Source organism: Opisthocomus hoazin, chromosome 7 (genome assembly GCF_030867145.1).
Source record: "Opisthocomus hoazin isolate bOpiHoa1 chromosome 7, bOpiHoa1.hap1, whole genome shotgun sequence".
NCBI classification, from domain to species: Eukaryota; Metazoa; Chordata; class Aves; order Opisthocomiformes; family Opisthocomidae; genus Opisthocomus; species Opisthocomus hoazin.
The window spans coordinates 29,559,470-29,581,394 of record NC_134420.1 but is presented as its reverse complement, the minus strand read 5'-3'; the positions used below and the strand labels follow the sequence as shown (position 1 = coordinate 29,581,394).

General features: G+C 46.6%; 1 protein-coding gene across 9 annotated transcripts in view; it reads right to left on the bottom strand.

Moving 5' to 3' along the window:
- Positions 1 to 4,299: 4,299 nt before the first annotated feature.
- The window catches only part of PACSIN3 (protein kinase C and casein kinase substrate in neurons 3), a 21,485-nt gene continuing 3,859 nt past the window's right edge, over positions 4,300 to 21,925 (bottom strand). For 3 of the 9 annotated variants that reach the window (XM_075425886.1, XM_075425885.1, XM_075425887.1), the window contains exons 2-11: positions 13,651 to 13,731; positions 12,071 to 12,171; positions 11,496 to 11,652; positions 10,479 to 10,714; positions 9,918 to 10,073; positions 9,199 to 9,374; positions 8,245 to 8,365; positions 7,638 to 7,774; positions 6,231 to 6,391; positions 4,300 to 4,609 (exon numbers count right to left, since the gene is read on the bottom strand). In XM_075425886.1, the coding sequence (XP_075282001.1) occupies positions 4,494 to 4,609; positions 6,231 to 6,391; positions 7,638 to 7,774; positions 8,245 to 8,365; positions 9,199 to 9,374; positions 9,918 to 10,073; positions 10,479 to 10,714; positions 11,496 to 11,652; positions 12,071 to 12,124 (1,314 nt within the window). In that variant the 5' untranslated portion in view covers positions 12,125 to 12,171; positions 13,651 to 13,731 and the 3' untranslated portion in view covers positions 4,300 to 4,493. Of the gene's footprint in view, positions 4,610 to 6,230; positions 6,392 to 7,637; positions 7,775 to 8,244; positions 8,366 to 9,198; positions 9,375 to 9,917; positions 10,074 to 10,478; positions 10,715 to 11,495; positions 11,653 to 12,070; positions 12,172 to 12,271; positions 12,394 to 13,298; positions 13,464 to 13,650; positions 13,732 to 21,925 lie in introns of those variants that run through there. The other 6 variants (XM_075425889.1, XM_075425888.1, XM_075425891.1 and 3 more) reach the window with 6 other exon arrangements.

Genomic DNA, 21,925 nt, shown 5'->3' with positions numbered 1-21,925 from the left:
GAAAAACAGGAGGACACAGCCAGTAAAATGGATGTGCTGAAAGCAGCTGAGGTGATTTGGCTTGAAATTTGGTTTGGAAAAGTTCACTGGAGCTATGCTGCTTAGTCAAGATGTTCCAACAGTAAAGCAGCCAATTGCTTCTAGTTACAGAGCCTACCCCATTGCCCCCTCCCTCCCTGTCCCTCCCCCCCTTTCAGCAAGGATTTGTTCATCTTCTCCAGAAATACCTTCTCATAGTCATCTTCTGTGGTCTTCTAAGAATGTAGGTAGCCTGGTAAACAGTCTCACTCCCTTGTAGCTCCTGAGTTTTCCAGCTGTTTGAAGCCTGAACCTGGGCAGCAGTGCAGCGCTTGGTTGCAGGTCTTTTTCTGTTTCTCTTTTGTGTGTGGGGGGGCGTGTGGGAGGTGTGCGTGCGTGTGTGTTTTCAAGGTCCCTTAGAAGACACTTTGTCTGATATCACACAGCCTTACTATTCTTGCTTGTTTTGCACAACCTTTCCTGCCAGCCTGTAGTGGGTATTTTCCAACTACATTTCCATGGGTCAAGATGGAGTTTGCGGCACTTGGCTTTGTCTCAGGTTCAGCCACAACTGGTCTGCAGCAAGTCTCTCTGTAGTTACCCTAGAAGCGACCACCTGAGTGTTCAAGCCCATTTTAACTCCAGCACCAGCTTTCTCCACAAGCAGAGAGGAATTTTTGCAGCTTGCTGCCCATAAGCATCGCACTAGCAGCTCTCTAAACGCGCCTGAGGCAGCCCCAGTTCATGCACAGCCTGCACTTCAGCCAGGGAGAACCTGCCTGAAAGAGCAGAGCTCAGCTCTGCATGGCTGTGGCCTTGAGCTGGATCTGCAAACAAGCAGAAGCACGGGACAGTTTGTAACAGCTCTGAGGGGTCCCCGGGCAGGATTGCCACATACTGGCACCTGCCTTGGTGCTTTGCACCAGGCAACAAGCCACAAGGACACAGGGGATGGGGAAGTGGAATGGAAAATAAACTGAAGCACCAGTGGCCCCAAGCTCCACGCAGGGCTGTAGGAGGACTACTGATACTTGCACCCTAACCACAACTCCCATCTGCCATCACAGAGCACAGCTGTCCCATGGGTTCTGCGACTCAGATTTTGCCTACAGGGCAGAAACATCATTAATGGGTTGAGCAAGCTCAGCTGCTGCTTTGGGGAAATATGCGTGATCCAGCATAGAGAATCTTTAACTTCCTCTTCTTAGAAAATTCATGATCAACAGGAAAGCCACGCTTTGTGTGATACTTTAGAAAGTCTTTTCCAGGAAGATGTCAGAACCAAACTGATTACCTGCCAACCACAGATGTACAAGTGTTCCACAAGAAGTGGCTTTATTAAAAAATAAGACTGGATAATGTTTTCACTGTGTGGCCCATCAGGCACAGAGACACATCTGTATGTTTTTACAGAAGCCATGGGGGAAGAACAGGCTTTGCTGGCCTTCTGGAGTTCAGGCACAACAATTAGTTCATGTGTGCACCTCTCTGTTCACACACAAAACTTTTGGCATGGCATGGATGACAAGATTAAACTAGAGCTTCTGTGGAAAACTGAGTCTCCAGGCAGAGCTGTTAGTTTAATATAAGATAATTTGTGTTTGGTTGGGTTTTTTTTCCCCCTCCAGCTGGTTCTTTTCTACACAGGCTCTCTTTTACTAATCCATTTGGTTTTGGGTAGCCAGGACTAAGTGCCCTGCCAAAATTTATGAGGTACTGTCCAGCCAAGCAATTCTTCATTCTCAGAGTGTTGTCTCCTGTCCACTACTTCAACTCTTGGCAGGAATTTCTGATGTGCAAACATTCCTTTAGGGGACTTGTTCACATAAGCTGCAGTATGTCACTATTTCTGGTAACCCTTCAAGCAGCCCACTGTGATCAGGTGGTCATGTTTTCCTAGGACAAACAAGTCCATTCAGACTTTGTCCTGTGGAATTTCAGGTTGTTTGTACTGTAATCAGGGATCCTGTCCACTGGACGTTTCTGTTTTCATAGCAGGTTCTGGCCACACCTAACTCCATCCCTAATTATAGCCTGACTAGAACTCAGGAGAGAAATTGAAGTCAAGCCTCCATGTTATCCTTCATAACTCCCTTCTAGAATTTTTTGACCTTTCATGAAAGGCTAGCATTAGTGTTTGAAAATATCCAGGCTAACAAGGTAGATTTCAGTATTCACTGTAGCACGCATCAGGTCATTTTATCCCTGACTGTAGGAGATAACTGTAGGAGATAACTCCTGTTATCTCACAAGCCTGGCAGGCATGCTCTCTTTACATTCACGTGTGTTAGGACAAAGCAGCAACAAATCACTCAGTTGTGGGTCAGCAAGTGGTACACTTGCAATTACTCTACAACACTAATGATACATAACCTGGGACATAGTACTGAAAGCAGAGACTAGGCCTTTAAATAAATCCAAGTGCTTATACACTGACACCTCTAATTGCATGGCATAAGCTTAGAGGTTTCATCAGATCTTAGACCTAGAATAACAGGTAAATTCATAGCTAAATCCAAGCATTTTTAGTGTCTGTTGCTTAGATATTTAATTGCCTTTTGGGAATACTTTTCTTGAGAAATGGTATTACTGCTTCAGAACAAAATGCTTTAGCCATTCATGAAGTACAGTGCTAGGGATACTTTGAGCAAGACATTTCAACAGCTGATGCATTTTTGTGGTTTCATAAAAGCACTAAATAGCATTAGGCTCAGACCTCTTTGTCCACAGCAGACTACATTTCAAGACATCCAGTGTACTGTAAAAGGTTAATTTCTGCTCTAGCAGGCAGGCAACAATATGTTTGTGATGCTTTAATCTCATGAGTTAATAGTGTTTGAATCTGTCCATCCCCACCCCCTTTTCAGTTTACACTTGTTAAAACATCCATTCTGGTTGACTAGCTGCTGTTAACATTCTGCAGTCATTTAATTCCAAATGCTCACCTATGACTTCAGACTTCCTTATCTGTAGCACCCTTTTTCCAAACAGCTCTGAAGCAGTTCACCCCGGTGTGGCTGGTGGAGGCTTAACTGAGTGTTGCAAGTTCCTCGCATGTGCTAACCCAGAATAAGAATTTCACTACAGAAGGCTACTACAAACTCACAATGCATCTCAACAACAATTTCAAGCAGATGTAGTAAGTAAACCATTTTTAAACTATTGTTTGGGTTTTTTTGTTTTTCCAAAAATAGTACCTTTTCCTTTCTTTGTTCCATCAAGCTCTTGGGCTTATCCTATACAGAACATGCCCATCAGTCCTCATGTTTGAACACACAGAGCACTAGGATCAGGACCCCACTTTGTCTCAGCAGCCTCACAGGCTTTCAAGGGCAGAAAGACAATCCAGATAAAGAGGTTTGATAGGTCATCCCTGCTGAATAGCACTTAATAACGGGGCACAAGTACATCTGCAGCAATTCAGGACCAAAAGAAAAGTTATCCCTCTATGGCTAATGTTGTGCCAGACAGCAGGTAGCTTCCACACTCTGCTACCCTTCATCACAGTGCAGGGGTCTTTGGCAAAGCAGGGAGTGCATTTCTAGCATGCATAAATCAAGAATATGTAGGAGAAGGAAAAAAAGTCTCTGCTGTGCACTGAGTGCTCATGAAGAGAAGCGTAGCCAAAACAATCTAGACGTATTAGAAACCCCTAACATACTAGTGCGTTTAGGGGTCCTAAGCAGAACAGCACTGGAATGTGGCTGCCTCTTAATAACAGCCTTCCATGTCTGTCAAGACCCATTCTACCTCAGGGAACGTTGAGTCAACTCCGACCTGCTGCCAGACAGTTCTGTTCACAACTTGTTAGCCACATCACAGAAGAGAGAAATCTTTCTCCTGTCCCCAAGCTATGCTATCATTAATTCCTGGTGTTATCCCAATAAATCTGAGGGCAGTGGGAGGGGACATCCAGGTTGTTGAAGCTGTATTACTTATACCAGTTGCCTTACCAGGGAAGCCAGCAAGCCTGCAGGTTAAAGATAATGAAGACTTCTGAAAGATCTGGGAGAATAGATTTCTGCCAGTCAGCTTGATTAAGCCAAAAAGGGGAAGCAATACTGTAAGTTCCCTATTGCCCTGCACATCCAAAGTTCCTTCAACAGGAAGCCTGGGGACAGGGCAGACCCCATCACCCTATGGATGCAAGTGCCCTGAAGCCAAGGAAGTCTTTCTTCTTTTTGAAGAGTTGCATGTGTCACATCTCCCTTCACTGAGTGCCAGTCAAGATCTGTTCCCTTATGCACTCCTACATTCTTATAGTGCTCACAGTCAGAGAAGTCATTACTCACCCTTGTTTATTTATTAGAAAATCCCTACAGGTCTAGGCATTTAAAATGAAGCATTAGTTACATGGGATACATGCCCTCAAAGTCCAGAAGTTGCTGGATATACTGCAAAGGTGGATTTGGGCCAGCAGTGACCTTTGCAGGAGATGCTGGTATGGCTGCGAGAGACTAGCAGGGCAGCAGCAATCATGATCCAACCTTCTCAACATAGTTAGCAGGATAGAGTCCAACTTGGCCAGTGAGAAGTCGGCCCTTGCACCAGCCCTGCTCATCTTCTTCACTAATCTTCATTAGTTCTTCACCTAAAAGCAAAACCAGTCATTAGGAAGCAGCCTTGGGAAAGGTAGCATGGCATTTTTCCCCACCTTAGAAGAGCTGACAAAAAAGCAAAACCTGTTGGTCTGAATCACTACACTTTTCTCCCGTTATCACACTCTGTATCATACTGCACAGCTTAGTCAAAGCCAGAGTTACTGACCTCTTCAGTATCTATGCTCAGTACCATCCCCCAGGCCAAGGAACTTCGAGACAGACCTTCACTTCTGCTGTTCAACATCAGAAATACTTCTGTGCCCTATATTTATGTCTGCTTTCCTCTCCCCCAGAGGAGCGTGCTTACAAGCCAGAGAGAGATCAGAAATATCTCAGATTTCCTTCTCAGTGGCTCCTCCGTAGCAGGTGGGAAGGAAATGTAAAAGGCTACTAAGCTCTGGCTGTTAGGACCCAAAACGACTATTCCATGATGGAGCGCCTGGTTTGGCCAGCAAGGCATGGGGAATCAACTAATTTCTCAGACTATGACCAGGAAAGTCTTTTAACCTTCCCACATCTACCTTGGGAAAGGGCAGAAATGTCCCATTCTCCACCAGTAGAAAGTCATACTTCTGCCAGAGAGGGAGGTCTGACTGCATCAATAGGTGTATCCCACACTGGCAGAGGCTCAGAAAGTCATCTGCTGTCATGCTTAAACCCTACTGGTGCATGCTGCTCAGAGCAGATTCAAGAAGAGGATGACTGAAGCTAACCAGTCATGCCTCATTACATCTGCTGGGTGGAAAGACAGAGCAAAGAGTCAAGTTCTAGAGCACCCACATTGTAAGATATTTTAAAGCAACAAGTTAGTGTTAGGAAGTTTACTAGTATGGTAACACTACAGCATAGATAATGGCCTCAGGCACAAGCCCCTGCTACTGAAGGGCTTCAGTGCCTTTTTAAAACAGGTGTATTTTGGAGAGGTATTGCACAGAGATACCATGTAAGACTCAAAAAAAGCAAGATTAGAGACACTCTCAGGATCCAGATGTCCTCTTGGAGAAGATGGCACATGCAAACTAAATTTAACTGAAGGAAGAAAAGGGGAAGAAGGGTCTGTTTGCTCCGGTGTTCTCTCTCACTCAATCCTCTGCCGCGATCCAGGACCTCCACTCTCAAGATACCCATTCTGAGCAACAGTTTGCATAGCTGTGTTTGCCAGCTGAACTCTGCCTTCAGTAGTGCATGTCAGCTAAGCTGTCTCACAAAAGATCTTCTAGTCACTTCAAAGCACAATCCAGACCACCTATGTAATTTTGATATCAGTGGCACAAGGGAGAAGAATTTAATAACATCTCAAGATACAACGTGGAATGAATGTCTTAAGAGGAGGCAGGAAGGATCTGTTTTACCACTTGGGGTCTGCTCTTCCTACACTGTGACCAAGGCCTAGGCAGTCTCTTTTTATGTGGCCTCGCTGTCTCAGTCTACAGCAGGTCGGACTACCTAGTATACCACACATCTCAGAGGAGCTGGCAATGGGTCAGGCCACGCGAAGAAGAGTAAGTATCAGTTTTCAAGGGGACATCTAGTTCTTAGAGGGTGTTTCAATCATTCAGTCAGCCCGAGTGCAGACAGCAAAAGGTTAGTAAGAGATTAGTGCTTCTGTACCTGCTTTAAAGCTCAGCTCATCAGCCTCCTGTCCTGTGTAATCATACAGCGCTCGTACCCGTACACCTGGTACCTTTATGTCCTCCTCGTGCCCGTTGGCATCCAGGCACTTCTTGGGAGTGTCCTCATCTGACCACTCCGAAATGTCTTCCTTCCCTCCGCTTTGTACGTGGAAGGAGAGAGAGGACAAGATAGTTGTTAGTAGACTCATCTCTCACCCACCTCCTCCTGAATCGTGCACCACCTTGACTCCTCCCAGGACTGCTATGCTATAGAACAAGGTGCAAGAGGCCCAACAGCCAGTTAAGGAGAGATCCCAGGAGATACTAGATTTGGTTGAAAGCATCCCAGCACTAGAGCCCTGAGGGCCAGGAGGGTAACTCCTTCTCAAAGTATTTTCACACATGCACACTCTTCATGACCTCATCCTACTCTAGCAGGCCGTCTCACACAAGGAAGGCCCATTCTAACTGGAGAGCCCAGCTGCGTCCAGAGTTGTTCCAGCCAAGAATAAGACAGACAGGAAAAGCCGTGTCTCCCATCCCAAAGAACCATGTCTGGAATGCCGTTTTCCCAAGTCAGGAACAAGAGCAGAGGGGAAGGGCAGCAGAAGACAGGCACCTGGAACCCAAAACACCCTGAAGAGGCTGTGTTCCATACTAACTTCACATGGGCGAGTGCCCTCAGGCTGTCATAGAAGAGGCTGTTCTCCTCCTCCTCCTGATAGGAAAACCTGTAGATTGGCAAACAGGGCCTCTGAATCCAGCAGACTGTGAAATATAGTAGTAGCCTTGAGACACCTCTATATCCCCATTCTTTTCTGCCCAGTTCATTTAGGCCAGAGTTCACTGTTTAAAGCAGAATAGCTACTGGAACTGTAGGACACGAGTCTCTTCAGCCTCTCCCTATTCTCCAGCTCGCTTCCTGGCAAGGGAAGCGGCAATACCCAGACTTGTCAGGTAGTACTCAGCACCATGCCAGGTGAGAGAAACAAACAAAACCAAACACCTGCATTTAGCAAACAGTACAACTAACTGGCCAGGCTGCCAGTTCACAGCTCTCCTCACCTTCTCTGGGAGGAACTGGGGAAATACAAGCCAGAATCTCACAAAGCATTAGTCTGACCAGGCCACATCTCATCACTAGAAGGGTCTTTACAAGGAAGGCACCCTGTGAGGCAGTACATACCAGACAAAAAAACACCAAACCACACAACTCACAAATCCAAAAGTGACACACTATCCTAAATCCCCTTTTGTACCCTGTCTTTTCCAGTGGCATGGGCAATGCCATGGGCAAGAGACAGGAGATTACAGAAGAGATCATTCCTATCAATCCAACTCATTCATGACCCTAGGCAGGACTGTACTTTCCCTAACCTGATGTATCCCAGACTTCAGCCCTTACCCTTGCCTTGTCTGCAGAGGGGTCTGTGAGACAACACCATCCCGTGCAGGCAAAATGCTGGTCAGCGTGACATCGTCAGCCATCTTGCCACTCTTCTCCTTCTTGGTGATTGGCCGCTGTGTTTCAAGGGACCACTCCTGTTCAGGGAAAAGCAGTAACACCATCAAGCCACTCAGATACAGAAGCTCTGTGCATCTTCTCTGATTAATAGAGAAGGGCAGAACACCAGGTTACACTTCAGTTGTGGCTGGTCTGGCCAACCAAATGGCCTTGCTGACATAGCAGGCTCACTCCTGTTGAATCCCAAGGTGCAACGAGAGAGGCTGTGGGAAAATAATAGAAACTTGTCGTAAGGCCCTGAGCACCAGCTCCTGTTCTTTGACCTTGGAGCTGGATGGCTGGAGTATTTGCAGTTTGGCAGGGTTGCACGTGTCCTTTTGGGCACCAGAGAGCTTGCAACACAACAGAAGTTTTAGAAGAGCCTAACATCCTGAGCCTGCCAAGCAAAGACATGGTTTCTCCAACACAAGACTACCAATCCACCAATTTCAGTAAAGCAGCTAAATGTTTGGCAATAGTAGTAATACACTCTAGAATGCTACATCACCTCAAACTGAGGCCAATTCATCGCCATGCCTGGTCCATGAGTGTTGCGCCACCACTTCAGATCCTCTTGGTTGTCTGCAGCCATGATGACTTGGTAGAGATCTCGATACAACGCATGAAAGCTATGACGAGGAACAGAAAGAACCAAGTAACCAAGTCCCTCAGCCATTCCCCAAAAGCCAAGTAGGAAGGAAGAGCGTAACCTCATGCACAATTACATAGCATCCAAAGTCCCACACGAATAAGCATGCTAGAGCAGCACCTGTTCAGCCCTAGGAAAACAGAGCCACCCTTACGGAAGGGCCAGCCTGGCAAACGGGACAGGCTTGTTTGGTGTAGCAGTGGCTAACATCTGCTGGCTTTCAGCGCAGCTCATCGAGTGAGCACTGAAAGAGCCCAGCACATTCTTGCATACAGACAGGGAGGTGGCTCAGGTCTGTTGCCTCCACCTTAGAAGTACAGGAGCACAGAAGATTTTTGGTTGTGCCCGTTTTCCCTGTGTAAGCCCTACTTAAGGGCAACTTGTGGGCTTACGGTTATCATTATCTCACAAAAGGTCTCTTTACTCAGGGCAGAATGGGTGTAACAGCTATAGATACTAGAAGGCAACCGAACTGCATTCCTCGGACTGGGATTACATATAGCAATATGGATGCATTTCATAGAATGGAAACACACCCATAGGACACTACTGGACAGTAGCGGAAGAGGAAGGGTTCAGAAGCAGAAAGAATCTTCTCTGGGGAGCCTGGCATTGTCCAAGGTCAGAGGCACCAGCACTGGTGAATATCAAGGGACCAAATGCCAGTTCTAAGACACACTTGGAAGGAGGAGGAGTGAGACCTGGCAGATGCAAGCAGGCAGCTCCTTTTCAGAGACACCAGAATTGGCACCCCTCACCAGAGCCCAGCGCAGCCCAGGCTGGCAAACTTCCCTTCCGTGTCAGGGCTGGTACCTTTCACTGGTGGAGAGGTTGAGATGCTGGTGCAGATTCAGGAACATCTCCTTAAAGAAGCACAATCGCTTGCGCTCTGCTTCCTGACAGCCCTCAAACACTTGCTCCATATCCTCCATGTAGCGGGGATTGTAGCGGTTCAGCTCTTCCAGCATCTTCTCGTATTGATCCTTGCACTGTATCAACCCAGGAGGACAGTAATGGTGAGATGTGTTGCCTTGATGTCAAAACAGTGACACTCCCCCTGCTCTGGCTTGGGACTGACAAGTTTTTTCCCCCTGCACTGCTGAACAAATACATCACAGAAAGAAGTCCTACAGCTGGTATCCCAGTCCACTACTCCTCTAATATTCTTGCAAGTTCTATGTTTCTAAGTTTCTTGCCACTCTCTTCCATAGAGGACCTTCCACACTTTCACTCTCGTGGGCAGGCAAACCAGCCAATTTTGACAGTCAAATCTTCAGCTCTGCAGCTCCCACCCCCTGCATCAAATCTTCTACTTTTTTAATTTACTTATAACTTAGATCTTACCCAGCAGTAAAGACAGAGAGACCTTAGTTACTGAAGTCTCCGTCCAACTCGCTAAAACGTCAAACAATGGGATCTCACACCTCCTTACAGGCTTCAGCAGGAGCCATTTCACTGAGCGACATTACACCCAGTGCTTTTTCCTCAAGAGGAGTGTCCTTGTGACCCACATCCATACAACACACACTCACCTTCTCAGCCTCCTGAGTGCACTTCTCTACACGCTCCTGCAACTTGCGCAGCTGTTCCTGTGAGACAGATGAGTCTGCCTTGGCATGGTTCTCCCTTGTATGGGCTGTTTTCTCTTCCTTCCGGGCTGCATGATAGTTTTTCTTAGAAGTCTCCACCTGTAGGAGGACGATGCAGAGAAAGCCATGATCTGACCACATAGATCCTCCATTACTCAGAGGGGGCATGTTAACATTTGTTACAGTCAGCAGCTATGGTTTCAGGACAACCTAATAGGAATGCTAATTTGGCATTTAGTAAACCATGCTCCAAAGGGAAGAGGTGCCTCCAAATGATCTTTTCAGTGCTCACCTGCCGTGCAGGAACATAGAGCCTGTTACCAAAGTCTTCCCACATGGGAATGAAGCTACAAAACCACCAAGAAGAGACCATCAAGACACCCCTCCCTCTCTGGCGTTCTCTGCTACTCTGCCTAAACCCAGTTTGCGTGCCCAGTGGCTCCCACAATCAGGCAGCCAACTCAACTGCCCTTATCCCTCCTTCCCCCTTCACACTTTGCTCACGTCTTTCATCTTCTTCACCCAGGGTTTCTGGGCCTTGCGGAACCCATCCTCTGCCTCCTTTGTCTCCTTGAAGCCTCCAATCATCTGCTTGTGGTAGGCCTCCTTCTGCCAGGCCTTGATCTTATCCGAGTCTTCACCAGCCAGGTGGTTCCGGACAGCTAAGTGAATTTCACTCAGTTTGTCTGCAGCTGTCAGGAAGGCATGCCAGGCCTTCTCCAGAGTGCCATACTGTGGACCTGCAGGAACAAGCACCAGAGAGGGCTCTTACATCTCCTGCCCACAGAAGGGAACACAGGTTCTTTTCCTCTTATACACACATCTATCAGTATGGAGTCACTTCCTTAACTCTCCTCCATCACACAAGTCCACATTGACCGGTCTCCATGCAGTGCCAACAGGCAGCATCTAGACTGGCTGTTACAGCTGGCCGAGACAAGCATTTCTTTTGGGCAGCCTTAGCTGTCCCAGATGGTGCCTGCTAGGAGGAGGATTCTGTAGAAAATTCTCTTCACAGATCTGGCCTGAGCTTCAGGACAGATAGCAACACTACCTCACCACTGAGGCTAAGTTTCTGCTTCACAGACCAGGAGGTCCTTTGGGGCATCCGTCCCACTGTTTCCCATTACTTTGTGAGACGCTATCACTTTGAGTCCATTGCCACTAAATCACAGAATTAGTAGTTATTCTCTGACTGGAGGAGGAGGAGAGACAGCCAAGCCATCCTTAAAAGAGGAGATCTGCAGCGTGATTTAAGACTTGGACTGCCCAAGGACTTGCCAAACTAAACAGTTTTTTTTGTAACCAAACACCTGACAATGTAAAGAACACTCCTCCAAGTGAATCAGAGTACTGGCTACAAAACACACACACACACACAAAAAGACATCCAAGAAAGTCACCCCCTTGCTGCAGAAGGGAAGCCTGTCCCCCAATGAAACACTGTCACCTCAGTAAAAGCACTCAAGGAAGAGAGTGCAATGATTGCATCCTGTTCCCAGTCCACCCTGCCAACTTTACCTTTCTCTACACTGGTCCTCCACTTACGGGACCACTCTGTTAGCTGCTGGGCATAGTTCTTCTCTATCTTGGCTCGCTCCTGGAAGCAGGAGATTAAGTCATTGCAGAGCCGGTACCCATCATCCACACGCTTCACTGTCCGCCTGTAGTTTCCAGCCTGAAATTTCACACAACATCATCATTTATACTGTACTGACTTTCATGTTCCTTCAGAACAGACAGCAGCAGGTCAATCATTGCATGGGGAAGGAGCACAGGCCCTGCTGAAGCCAGCAACTGGGCTCAGACCCTCCTCTGGCACCCTCTCAGGCAGGCACAGCAGTGGGGGGAAGAAGGTGAGATGCTTTGCTTGCCTCTCTCACAGCTCAGATCAGCGTCAGCTGAACAAGAGAGGAAAGGGTCACTTCCTCCCTGCAGTAACACACAGCGTGTTACTGAACCTCCCCACAGTTCCTCCCTTCCACTCCCCAAGAGCAACAAGTCACCCAGGAACCCGAAACTCAACCCTGTAATTCCACAGGTGGGAGGCAAGAAGACACTCCTACCTCCCTCACAGTCTGATTATCCTTCCTTACCTCCCAGAAACTGCCACCAGGAGCCTCCCCGCCAGCATCATCTTCTGATGACATCACCCCTGTTTTCTTGCAGCAGAGAATTTTTGCAGAGTTTAGTTAAGCTGAGAAGAGAGAAAAAGTGATTTCTAACATAGCACTGGCTGAGCCTTTGCAGAGAGCGCAGTTCTCCGTAACTCTTGGAGCTGGAGGACCCCAACTTACTACCCTGCAGGCAAGCACTGGTATCACTGCACCTCCAGCAGCAGATGGCTAGATCCAGCAGAGATGCTCAGGACTGCACCTGCCTCCTCCATCCCTGCAGACAGAAGACCTCCCTGGCAGGCCTGCAGCACATTTCGAAAGGATGTTATTAGAAGACCATCTTGCCAAACCTCAGCTGTACAGATACTGGAGATGTTAGTGAATCCAACACTCTTCAGCAGCACCAGACACCTCTGCAGAGATGCCTTGCTTAACCAAAGCCCTCAAGAGGGTAGCAAAAGCTACAGAAACTGAGGTAGCTAAAGCTACTTGAAATCTCCTTGAAAGACTTTAAATAAGTCTTCTGTCAATGGAGAGGACTCCAGCTTCCCAGTATGACTCAGGATTATGGAATTACAACAACTGACTGGAGAATACAAGGCTAAGCAGTCAGCAGGCAGCCATGTCTTGAATAGGGAGGAACCCTGTAAGATGCCCACCAGCTAAGTTGGGCTTGAGCAGAACTACAGACACACGCTGGGGCATACCAGCCAAGCGGCACTGCAGCACACATGCCGTTACCCAGCAGCACTGCTTCCCCAGAAACGTCCCTGTAGAGCTGGTGTTTTCATTACTCACAACTCTCACTGCATTAGGGTCAAAATCTAGGCTGGAAGATAAAAGGTTCATCTCATCCTCTGTCTCAGAACTTTTGCCCATTCCCCTGCGCTAGTCTGTGCTGCCAGTTTGTTTCTGACGTGGTGTGACACTATGAATTCCTTGGAGAGGTTCAGGATTGCTCTTGTGCAGGAATGAGAGAGGGAGTAACGGAAAAAGGTCCAAGCCCAGTCACTCACACACAAACCCACTCCATTCTAGGCAAACCTGGGTTAATGCAGCATAGATGTCCTTTGCTGCCACTTCTCCTCTTGCACATTCCTAGTTATAAAAAGCTTCCCTCACACCCCAGAGAGGTATCTGCTCATTCTGCCAGCCCACAAAGCACACAACAAAGATGAAGATCAGGTCAAGAGTCCACATGTCCCACCTCCTGCAAATCCTTCACGCTGTGAAGCACCCCAACACAGACTACAGGAATTTCCTACATTTCTTCTGGAAACAGTTTGGCTCCGTTTGCCCAGTCTCATCCCACGGAGAGAGTCAGGAGTACATTAATGCTGTTCCTCTGGGTTTCTCCAGAAGGCTGAAAGTGCTGAATTCCAGTCACAGAAGCAAGTCGTTAAATGGGACGTGACACTCAAGTGAAACCTGAAGAACACCTCCACCCATGCCAGCAGCTGTCCCTGTCCTCCCTCCCCACCATTTGTCAGCAGGCTGCAAAGCTATCTGACATGCCTCTGGGGCACGCAACTCTACTCTTATCCCCAGTAACTACATACCTGAAAGCTGAAAGTGAGATGCCACAGGGGAGCAGTGGGCAGCTGGCAAGTATGTCCCGTGCTCTTCAAACGTGAAAAAGACTGGAGGAGACAGAAATGGGCACAGTTAGACACTGCTGCTCCTTTGTGGGGATGCTGCCTGTTCTGATGCACCACAGTCCTGGGGGGGTTCCCCCCTTCTGCCAGCTACTAGGAGGGGCACCCCCTGATATAGCAGCTGCAGCCACTGTGCCTCCCAAGATGCCACGTTCCAGCACGCAGGGAAGATGCCAAATCCTTGTGTCACAAGATCTAGCCCCAGAGAGAATTAAAATAGAAACATTGGGGTGGCATGACAGCACTGTGCAGGAAAGGTGGCATCACAACAGCTGAGCAAAGGGAACGGCTCAGACCAGAAAGGCCTAAAATAAGCACGCTCCCCAGACACTGCATGCGGGGCCTGGATCCCCTCACTGTGCAGTGTCCCGTTTAGCAAACCCCACTGCCTCCACGCACTGCTGCCCGCACTTCCACACGTAGCTGGATTTAGGAGAAAAAAAGAAGGACAAACATATACGTTTTCTCCACTTCCTTTTTACTAGAGATGAAAAGGACTTATATACAAGATAAAGGGCTTGATAACTTTACATTTATAAAAACAAAACCGAAACTTACAAGGATGCATATTCTGATTTAGAGGCCTGGACTCCTTTTAGTAGCAAAGCACCTAGCACTGCCCTGGCAGGATGCAGCTCTTTACCAGCAGAGCTTTTCTGACCCTTGGTTCTGGAGGCTGTCCCCATCACATTCTCAGAAATACTTTATTTTGCATTATGATAAAGGTAACTGTCATCAACTTCCCACAGAGGGAAAGGAGGTAAAAGGCCTGCAGAGGCTAAGGGAAGCGAGGGCAGAAAGAGGCATTTTTGTTTACCTCACATTCACTTCCCTGAAGATTTACTTCAACTTATTTAAAAATTACTTATTCTTGTATATTCTCAATATACTTATTTACTTCAATTTATTTAAAAAACAGACAAGCAAACAAACTTTCTACTCAGTCACCGATATCCACTTGGCTGAGGCTGGAAGGTTACAGCAACAGCAAGTTAATACAGCTGAGAGCAGAAACTGCAAAACCTGGGAGGAAGTGGTATTTTTAGCCAGACATTAAGACATTTTGGAGGAGGAGTGAAAGAAGGTAGCAAAAGAGGTGGAAGGAAAGAAAAGTAGACTGGGTTACTGCAAACAGATTAGGGACCTTCGGTGAGGAAGGGTTGGGGGGAAAGAGTTGGGACACTTTTGCATGATCCAGGTCGCTAGTTAAGAAGTTATAGCTCATCCTAAACCTTCTCAGACTTCCCAGTGGTCCGCAGTAAAACCAGGCTACACATTCCTGAAACTGCCAAGGTTAAAAGAGTTAATGAATAATTAGATAAAAGTATACTTAAATTTGCCCCAGACCCTTCCTTTCTTTCTCCTGATGAAGGCATAGATCAATTAGGTATGACATATGAAGGCTGTATCACTTTTTCCATCTCACACCCCCATCCCCACTTTATCAGGAAGCAGTGAATCACAAACGTGCCTTCCATCTCTGGTTTCCAATTCCGGCTGACTACACAGTGCTAGAATCTGGGAGTAAATGTGGAAAGCTGTTGTGTGTCAGTGTACTTATTCGTTTGAGGGTCAGTCAAGCAAAACACACACCACCACCACCCCCACCCCCCCCCAATCCATTCTTTCTGGAGTTTCCACATTAGAATTTGAGTCATACCTACTTATTTTCTCAGGAGTTACAAACCCAAATAACTGTATTTACTACCACTAAGATCAACAGGCTCTGAAACATAATAGTAGCTGTGCTGGATCAGACTAAGAGTTCTCGTAGACTCATAGCCTCTGTAGACAGCAGCCAAAAGCAGGTACCTTCCCTCTCTTTGAGAGCAGAGCAAGCATATATGATGCCTCCATGCATGCTCTCCAAGCCTCTAACCATTTGTTGACAGGAACTTCCAAAGCTGGATGTCGCACCCATGAATTTAGTAACACTCAGATTTCTCTTCCATAATTCCTCCAATCTGCTTCTGAACCTGCAGGAGTTTTCAGCATCCACAATACCACATGGCAAAGTATCCCACAGCTTAAGGCTATACTGTAGTCGTAGGCACAGCAGCTAGGTGTGAGACAACAATAAAGTAGTATAGTATTTCTACAGGCTAATCTCCATGACCTGAGTAACAGCCAGTCACGTACATATTTCCATTGCAGTTGTATAGACTTTATAGAAGTCCAGAAAAATCTATCCTGGTAGAAGCAAAAAGGCCAGAGAACAAGGAGGACCCTTTTCTGTCAGGCTTTTTCTGGACTTTACTGACATGGGCCCACAGAGTATGTCAGCAGATCAAATTGGATCTGCACGCAGACGTAGGGAAGGTACTTAGTACTGCACACAGGGGCTGAAGAACAGCTGCTGCTGTCACCCTGAGGCCTAGAAGAGCAAATAGATTGCCACTCCACCCCCTCATGCCTAGTTATTCGCAAAACACCACATGTGTTGTGAGCCACCAAGAGCTTGAGACCAGGGGAAACCCGAGTTTGCCAGGAAAAGCAAATATATGAGTTACACATGCCAAAGCCTGGAGGTTGTTTTACAGCAAAGTAGAGATGACAGGGCTACCTTGTGTACAGCCTGATATAACAAGAGGTACCACATGATTCAGGAGGGCTGGCAGAGCCTGTACAATATGAGCAACATAGCTGGAGTTATATTGGGTCAGCTAAGAGTTATATATGGGTCAGCACCACATTCAAGACTCACTCTGATGCTGCTGCCACTTCTGTCAAGAGGAGGCTATCTAGCAAATCATATTTGCAGGGCAGAGGAATGTCTGTCCCTACCTTCCCGCCTTCCTCTTTCAGCTATCACAGTTAAAAGCTACTTGAGACCTCACTGCAGCTCCTGAAAGGCAAGCTCTTCGAAGGAGGCAGAGAGTTACTACATCTCTATTCACTTCACACCTCCCCAGCATTACAAGCAAGGGCATCACAGACACCACTACGACGAGCAATATCAGGTAGACACACTGAACCAGGCAAATGAGATTTCTGCAGAGCTACAACGCTTTGTGCTAGTAGCATTACAAAAGGCACTCCCCGCCTTCCCCCAAATACCTGCTCTCACTTATGACCAACATAGTGATTAGGCCACACCTGCTATCAGCTCCCTGTTATGTTATCAAAAACCAGCTCTTGGTTGTTAGCTGCAGAAAGGTAGAACGGCTCATGACTGCCTCACTGGTACTGAGGTCCATGCCAGAGGGCTTGTCATGGCAGAGCTGTTTCCACCTTTAACCATGTTGTTAATCTCACCCCTGCTGCAGTCAGTCACGCATCTCAGACCACAGATCCCTGCCCTCAGCCCAAGGCGTCAGGCTAAAAACCTTCCCTTTCAAAACATGGGTGAATCTGGCAACACACTACAAGGTATGTCTTTTTGTTTCATGTTTGCATAACATGAGTACAACAGGGCCCTGATCCACAAGTAAAACTTCTAGACCCAATAGTAATAACCACCCTTCTCCACTTCAGAAACCTTTCCCTAAAACACGTAAACCACAGAGATCCTCTTCCCTCTACACCACACTCCAGTACTTCCAGCCTCCAAATACCCAAGGCACCACTTCTGTGCATTGTCCAACTGCCTCCTGAGACTTCTTGTGAGCAATTGTTTTCCTAAGTTTGCCAAGAACAAGCCTCTGAACTCTACAAATGCTTGAAGGGCTGGTGCATACAGCCCTGCAGGAATTCATCCACAGAAACAGAGCTTGTACGTTGTGCCAAACAAGGCCTTCTGCCCAACTCCTCTCCCCCTCCCCAAGTGCAACAGCAAGTGCTGGATGCAGACACATGTAGGAACAAGTCGAGTTGTATTTATCTAGTAATAGCAACTGGGGCTGTGGTGGAGGCACATTTTTATTATGGACCAATTCCTATATAGGTGCTGAAGTCAAGCTAAACAAGAGTTTTAATCAAGAATGGGCTCCTACTAATTGATTCCACCTCAAGACAACAACTAACACCACAAGGCAGCAGTGTGAGATTTCTGTGATTGATTTGTTTGATTCGCAAAGAGTCACTTTTCCTGTACAGCAGGCAGTGGTGAAGGTATTGTTTTCACTCCAGGGCACTTCTGGTATAGGTTGCAGATAAACATTCCAATCTGAACAATCCAAATACACAAAAGGATGACAGCCCCCCTCCCCTTATAGAATGACAGTTGTGAAAAACCTTTTTTTTTTTTTTTTTTAACTTGTTGTCAGAATGGAACTAGAGAGCTGGAGCCAGGAGGTTCCACGACTCCAGCAGTGTAATGAACTGGACTGCTGCTGGTACAGCAGTGCTGGGAAGGCCCCTGATGAAGGGAATAAAATGGGCATGGGACAGGGTGTCCTTTCCAGCCTCACCATCTCTGGGGGTGCACACCCAATAGCTCTCAACCAGTGACTGTAATGATGCCCAGTAAAGTGCTCTCCACTGCCACATATAGGAGGACTGATATTTACAGGTGTACTCACCTTTCTGAAGGGGGGCCAGTTCTTCTCTACAGCTAGAGAGGATGACAAGTACCATGAAGATCCTCCAAAACCTCCCTTAGACATATTTATCTTATTGCTGTGGTCACACCCTTGGTAGAATCACCTGACTGGGAAAGGGACTAAGAGCCAGTGTTTCCCCGCCGCTCCCTAAAGGCTGAAGCCTGCCAGGGCTGCCTAATGCAGTTTCGAGCAAGATCTCAGCTGATCTCTTCAGCCAGGGAGAGGTCAGGGAGACATCAGGCAGAACAGTAACTACACACAAAGGTCACTTCAGCTACATACAAAACTGTAACACAAGCCTGTCTCCCAGACAATGATTCTCTAGAGATCATGGGGCTGTCCACTAGCCGCATTCTCCATGATTATACCAAAGTACTAAAGTACAAACAAGATCCTGTTCCACTTAAGGGGGCTGACCTCCTGGGTCTATGTGCTGCTTTATTACTCTCTCATATTTCAGACCACAGCTTATTTATATCAGTCTTCTCCACATTCAGACCAAGCCAACATACTGAAGACAGACATTCCCCCTATGTGTTATCCCAAGTTTTCAAAATGTTCCTTCAAAATTAAATACTTTCCACGTTTATTAGTTATTCCCTGTCCGGTTCTCACAGGCCAAGGCTACAGACAGGCTTCTACCAACACGCTGCTGATGATCTAAGAGTTAGGATTCCTGACTGATATTGCTTTACCAGGCTGAAATTGCTTCACCAAGAAAAAGAAAAATTCTGCTTTCTTTTCCAGTATGATGTGGGAGATATCTCTAATATTATAGGAACACAGGTCTATCCTGGTTAACACAACAATATGAGACAATGTTAATGAAGGAATGCATTGGGCTATCAAAGTCTGCGTGTGTGTTTTCCCCCAGTTGTTCTTCCTATGAAAAATTTGACTATAATCTCACATATACACAGAGTTAAAGGAGGGAGGAAATCAGCGCTGGACCATGGGGCACCATATTCTAACAGGGCACCAGGCCATGTTCATTTGGTATATTCAAGACAGTTACTGGAATGATCGTGATATGTATGTTTTGTCTATCTATTTAGCAGGCAGCTACAAATAGGAGCAGAGGAGAGCTTAACAGACACACACATCCAAGCTACCAGGAACAGCACTATGCTAGCCTGCTTTCTTAGCCCTGTCAATAGCATAGCTCCTGTTCCACATGTTAGTCAGCATGCCCATTTTTCAGTTGTCACTCCCTGGCTTACCCCTCTCTCAGGGCAAGGTTTTAACCCATGCAGATGTTGAGAACCTGTAATCTCTACTGTCCCACTCCCTGAGTCTCTTGCTTACTTCTGTGCTAGGCACTTCCCAGGGTACCTCCTACCCTGCTGCATCAGTCTCTGCAAGTCAACACCAAGCTTGCCAGCAAATACATGCAATCAGCACTTCCCTTTTAATCAGAAGGGACCCGAAACAACTGGAAGCTATTTTGTCCTAAATAATTGATAAACAGGTGTTTAAAGCTCCAGCCAAAGCCATTATACCCCTCCTCAGCAGTCTCAATCTGCACTGAATGCACACAGCTTTTCCACAATTTAATCTACATTTTCATTTTACCTGGTCACGTTTTTTTTGCACTCAGTGACTGGCAAGATAAGATCAACAGTCCATCCTGTAACTTCGTAGAGGTAACTCATCACAATAGCAGGCTGAGCCAGCCAACCCACTTCCAACCAGGCTTTGAGTTCAGGTCTTCACGTGAACAGCAGCAATCCAAACAGAGCAAAATGCCTCCACCTCATCCAACCCAGAGCAAAGAAGCCAGAAATAATGGGAGGTGATGATGGGGGGGCAGGTGGGGGGGGGCTGTGGTTGGCAAATAGAAAAAAAAAAAAGATGCAAACTCCTGCAAGTCCTTGTCAATGGAATATTCTCCCTCTGTGATTGAATCACCTTGCAAACCCCAGAGCACAGATCAAGTTTACCTGAATGCATTAAGAAGCCTTAAGGAAGTACATTGCAATCAATGCAATCAAACAACCTTTAGAGGAGCCTCAAGCCAGTTAGTGCCATTCTAACACTGAGCTTCTGGTGGTTTCTTGCTTCGCTAGACTGCACAGCAGTCAGATGTCTCCAATCAGCCTTCTCTGCCCCTTCCTCCCATTTGGAAGTCAGTGTTGTTTTTTTTTTTTTAAACCAGTTGCAGTTCTGCAACTTCTGGCTTCACTTCACCAATAGTTGTCTTCTCCATTAGCTGTCTTTTGAGGAAGGGGCAATGGGAGATAGAGTTGGCAAGTATTTTGTCCTTCAGACCAAGTGCAAGGCAATCATATGGCCAATGAATTAAAAGTACTGCATTTCTTTATCTCTGGGTGCATCAAACAGGTTTCTAATTTTACTTGGTAAAACTGATTTACTAAAACTGTTTATTATGGGAATACTTTCCTTCCAAATATTCACCTAATGCAGACAAGAACCTGAAAGATGACCATCACCAAGGTGTTTCTGAAGTTCATCCAGTTCCCTGCACAGTTCCCAGTCCCAAACAGGCTGCAGAAGGGAGTACAACCAACTTCTTAAAGTGAGAGCTGAATAATGTAAGACTAAGTGCTAGGACATCTCTTATGGTAAAGGAGAACGCAGTAAAGCATCACACCCAACTGTTTCTGTTCCATGTTGTGGTCAGTTCCTCCACTTGGATGGCAAGGCTCTCTGTTCACCTTTTGTCATCAGAGCTAGGTTTACTCAATTGCTTCCTCACAGGAAAATCTAAATAACAAAGAACAACTGCAACTGTCAGGCAGACTTCAGTACCCTGTGAACTGGCAGGACGACAGACCAGCTTTTACAGTCTTATATGGGACCAGGCATGTATAAACGAAGCACTGTTTCCTCTGTGGACTGAAGATTCAGTAACTTAGATTCCCTTCGTATCATCTCCTGGTGCAAGAAGAGTCTGGCAGATTCAATCACTTTGTAGGTACTCCATTCCTAAATATACTCATATGCCTTTCTGACATATTTCCCAGAGATACACACAGATAACAAGGTTGAAGCAGGGCAGCCATTAGGAACTGGCCTGCACCACGGATACTCATACTTAATGCATTCCTCTTAAAGTTCATCATCCTGTATGTCATGGAGTAACTGTTATCTGCTTTCATACTATCTGCACAGAATCTGCTCTTTGGTATCAGTAGTGCCTCTTCAAATAATTTTTTTTATCTCAAACTGAAGAACAGGACTATTAATATAAATTACTTCATATCCCAGGTGTTATCCACCAGACTCCAGGAGAACACAAGCAAATGGGACAGTCAGCCCAAAGGGCACACAGTATAGAACAGATTTTAACTGTTCTGCCTCACTAGAATGTCATTTGCTTTCCCAGCCCATTGCCCAAAGCCACCATCTCAGTTTCTGATCCTCAAGACTCAACCTGACATATGAGGAAAGAACACTGGGAGGCTTTTTAAAAACAGAAAGCACAAACAGAGCAATCCAGTGGGCTTTATTCCCCCCCCCAATGGCTTCCTGAAGCAGCTCCTACCTCACAGCTCAAAAGCCTAGTTTTTTGCTTGCATTGGGGTAGAAGCCTGCTGGAGTCAACAGCAGGCTCTCATACAGGTTTCCACAGGTCACCAGTGCTAGTGCAAGGAAAAGATGGCTGAAAACACCAAGAAGCAAAAATAAGTATCTATCAGCATTCAAGAAGTGAAAAATGCTGCATCTTCTCCCAGTCC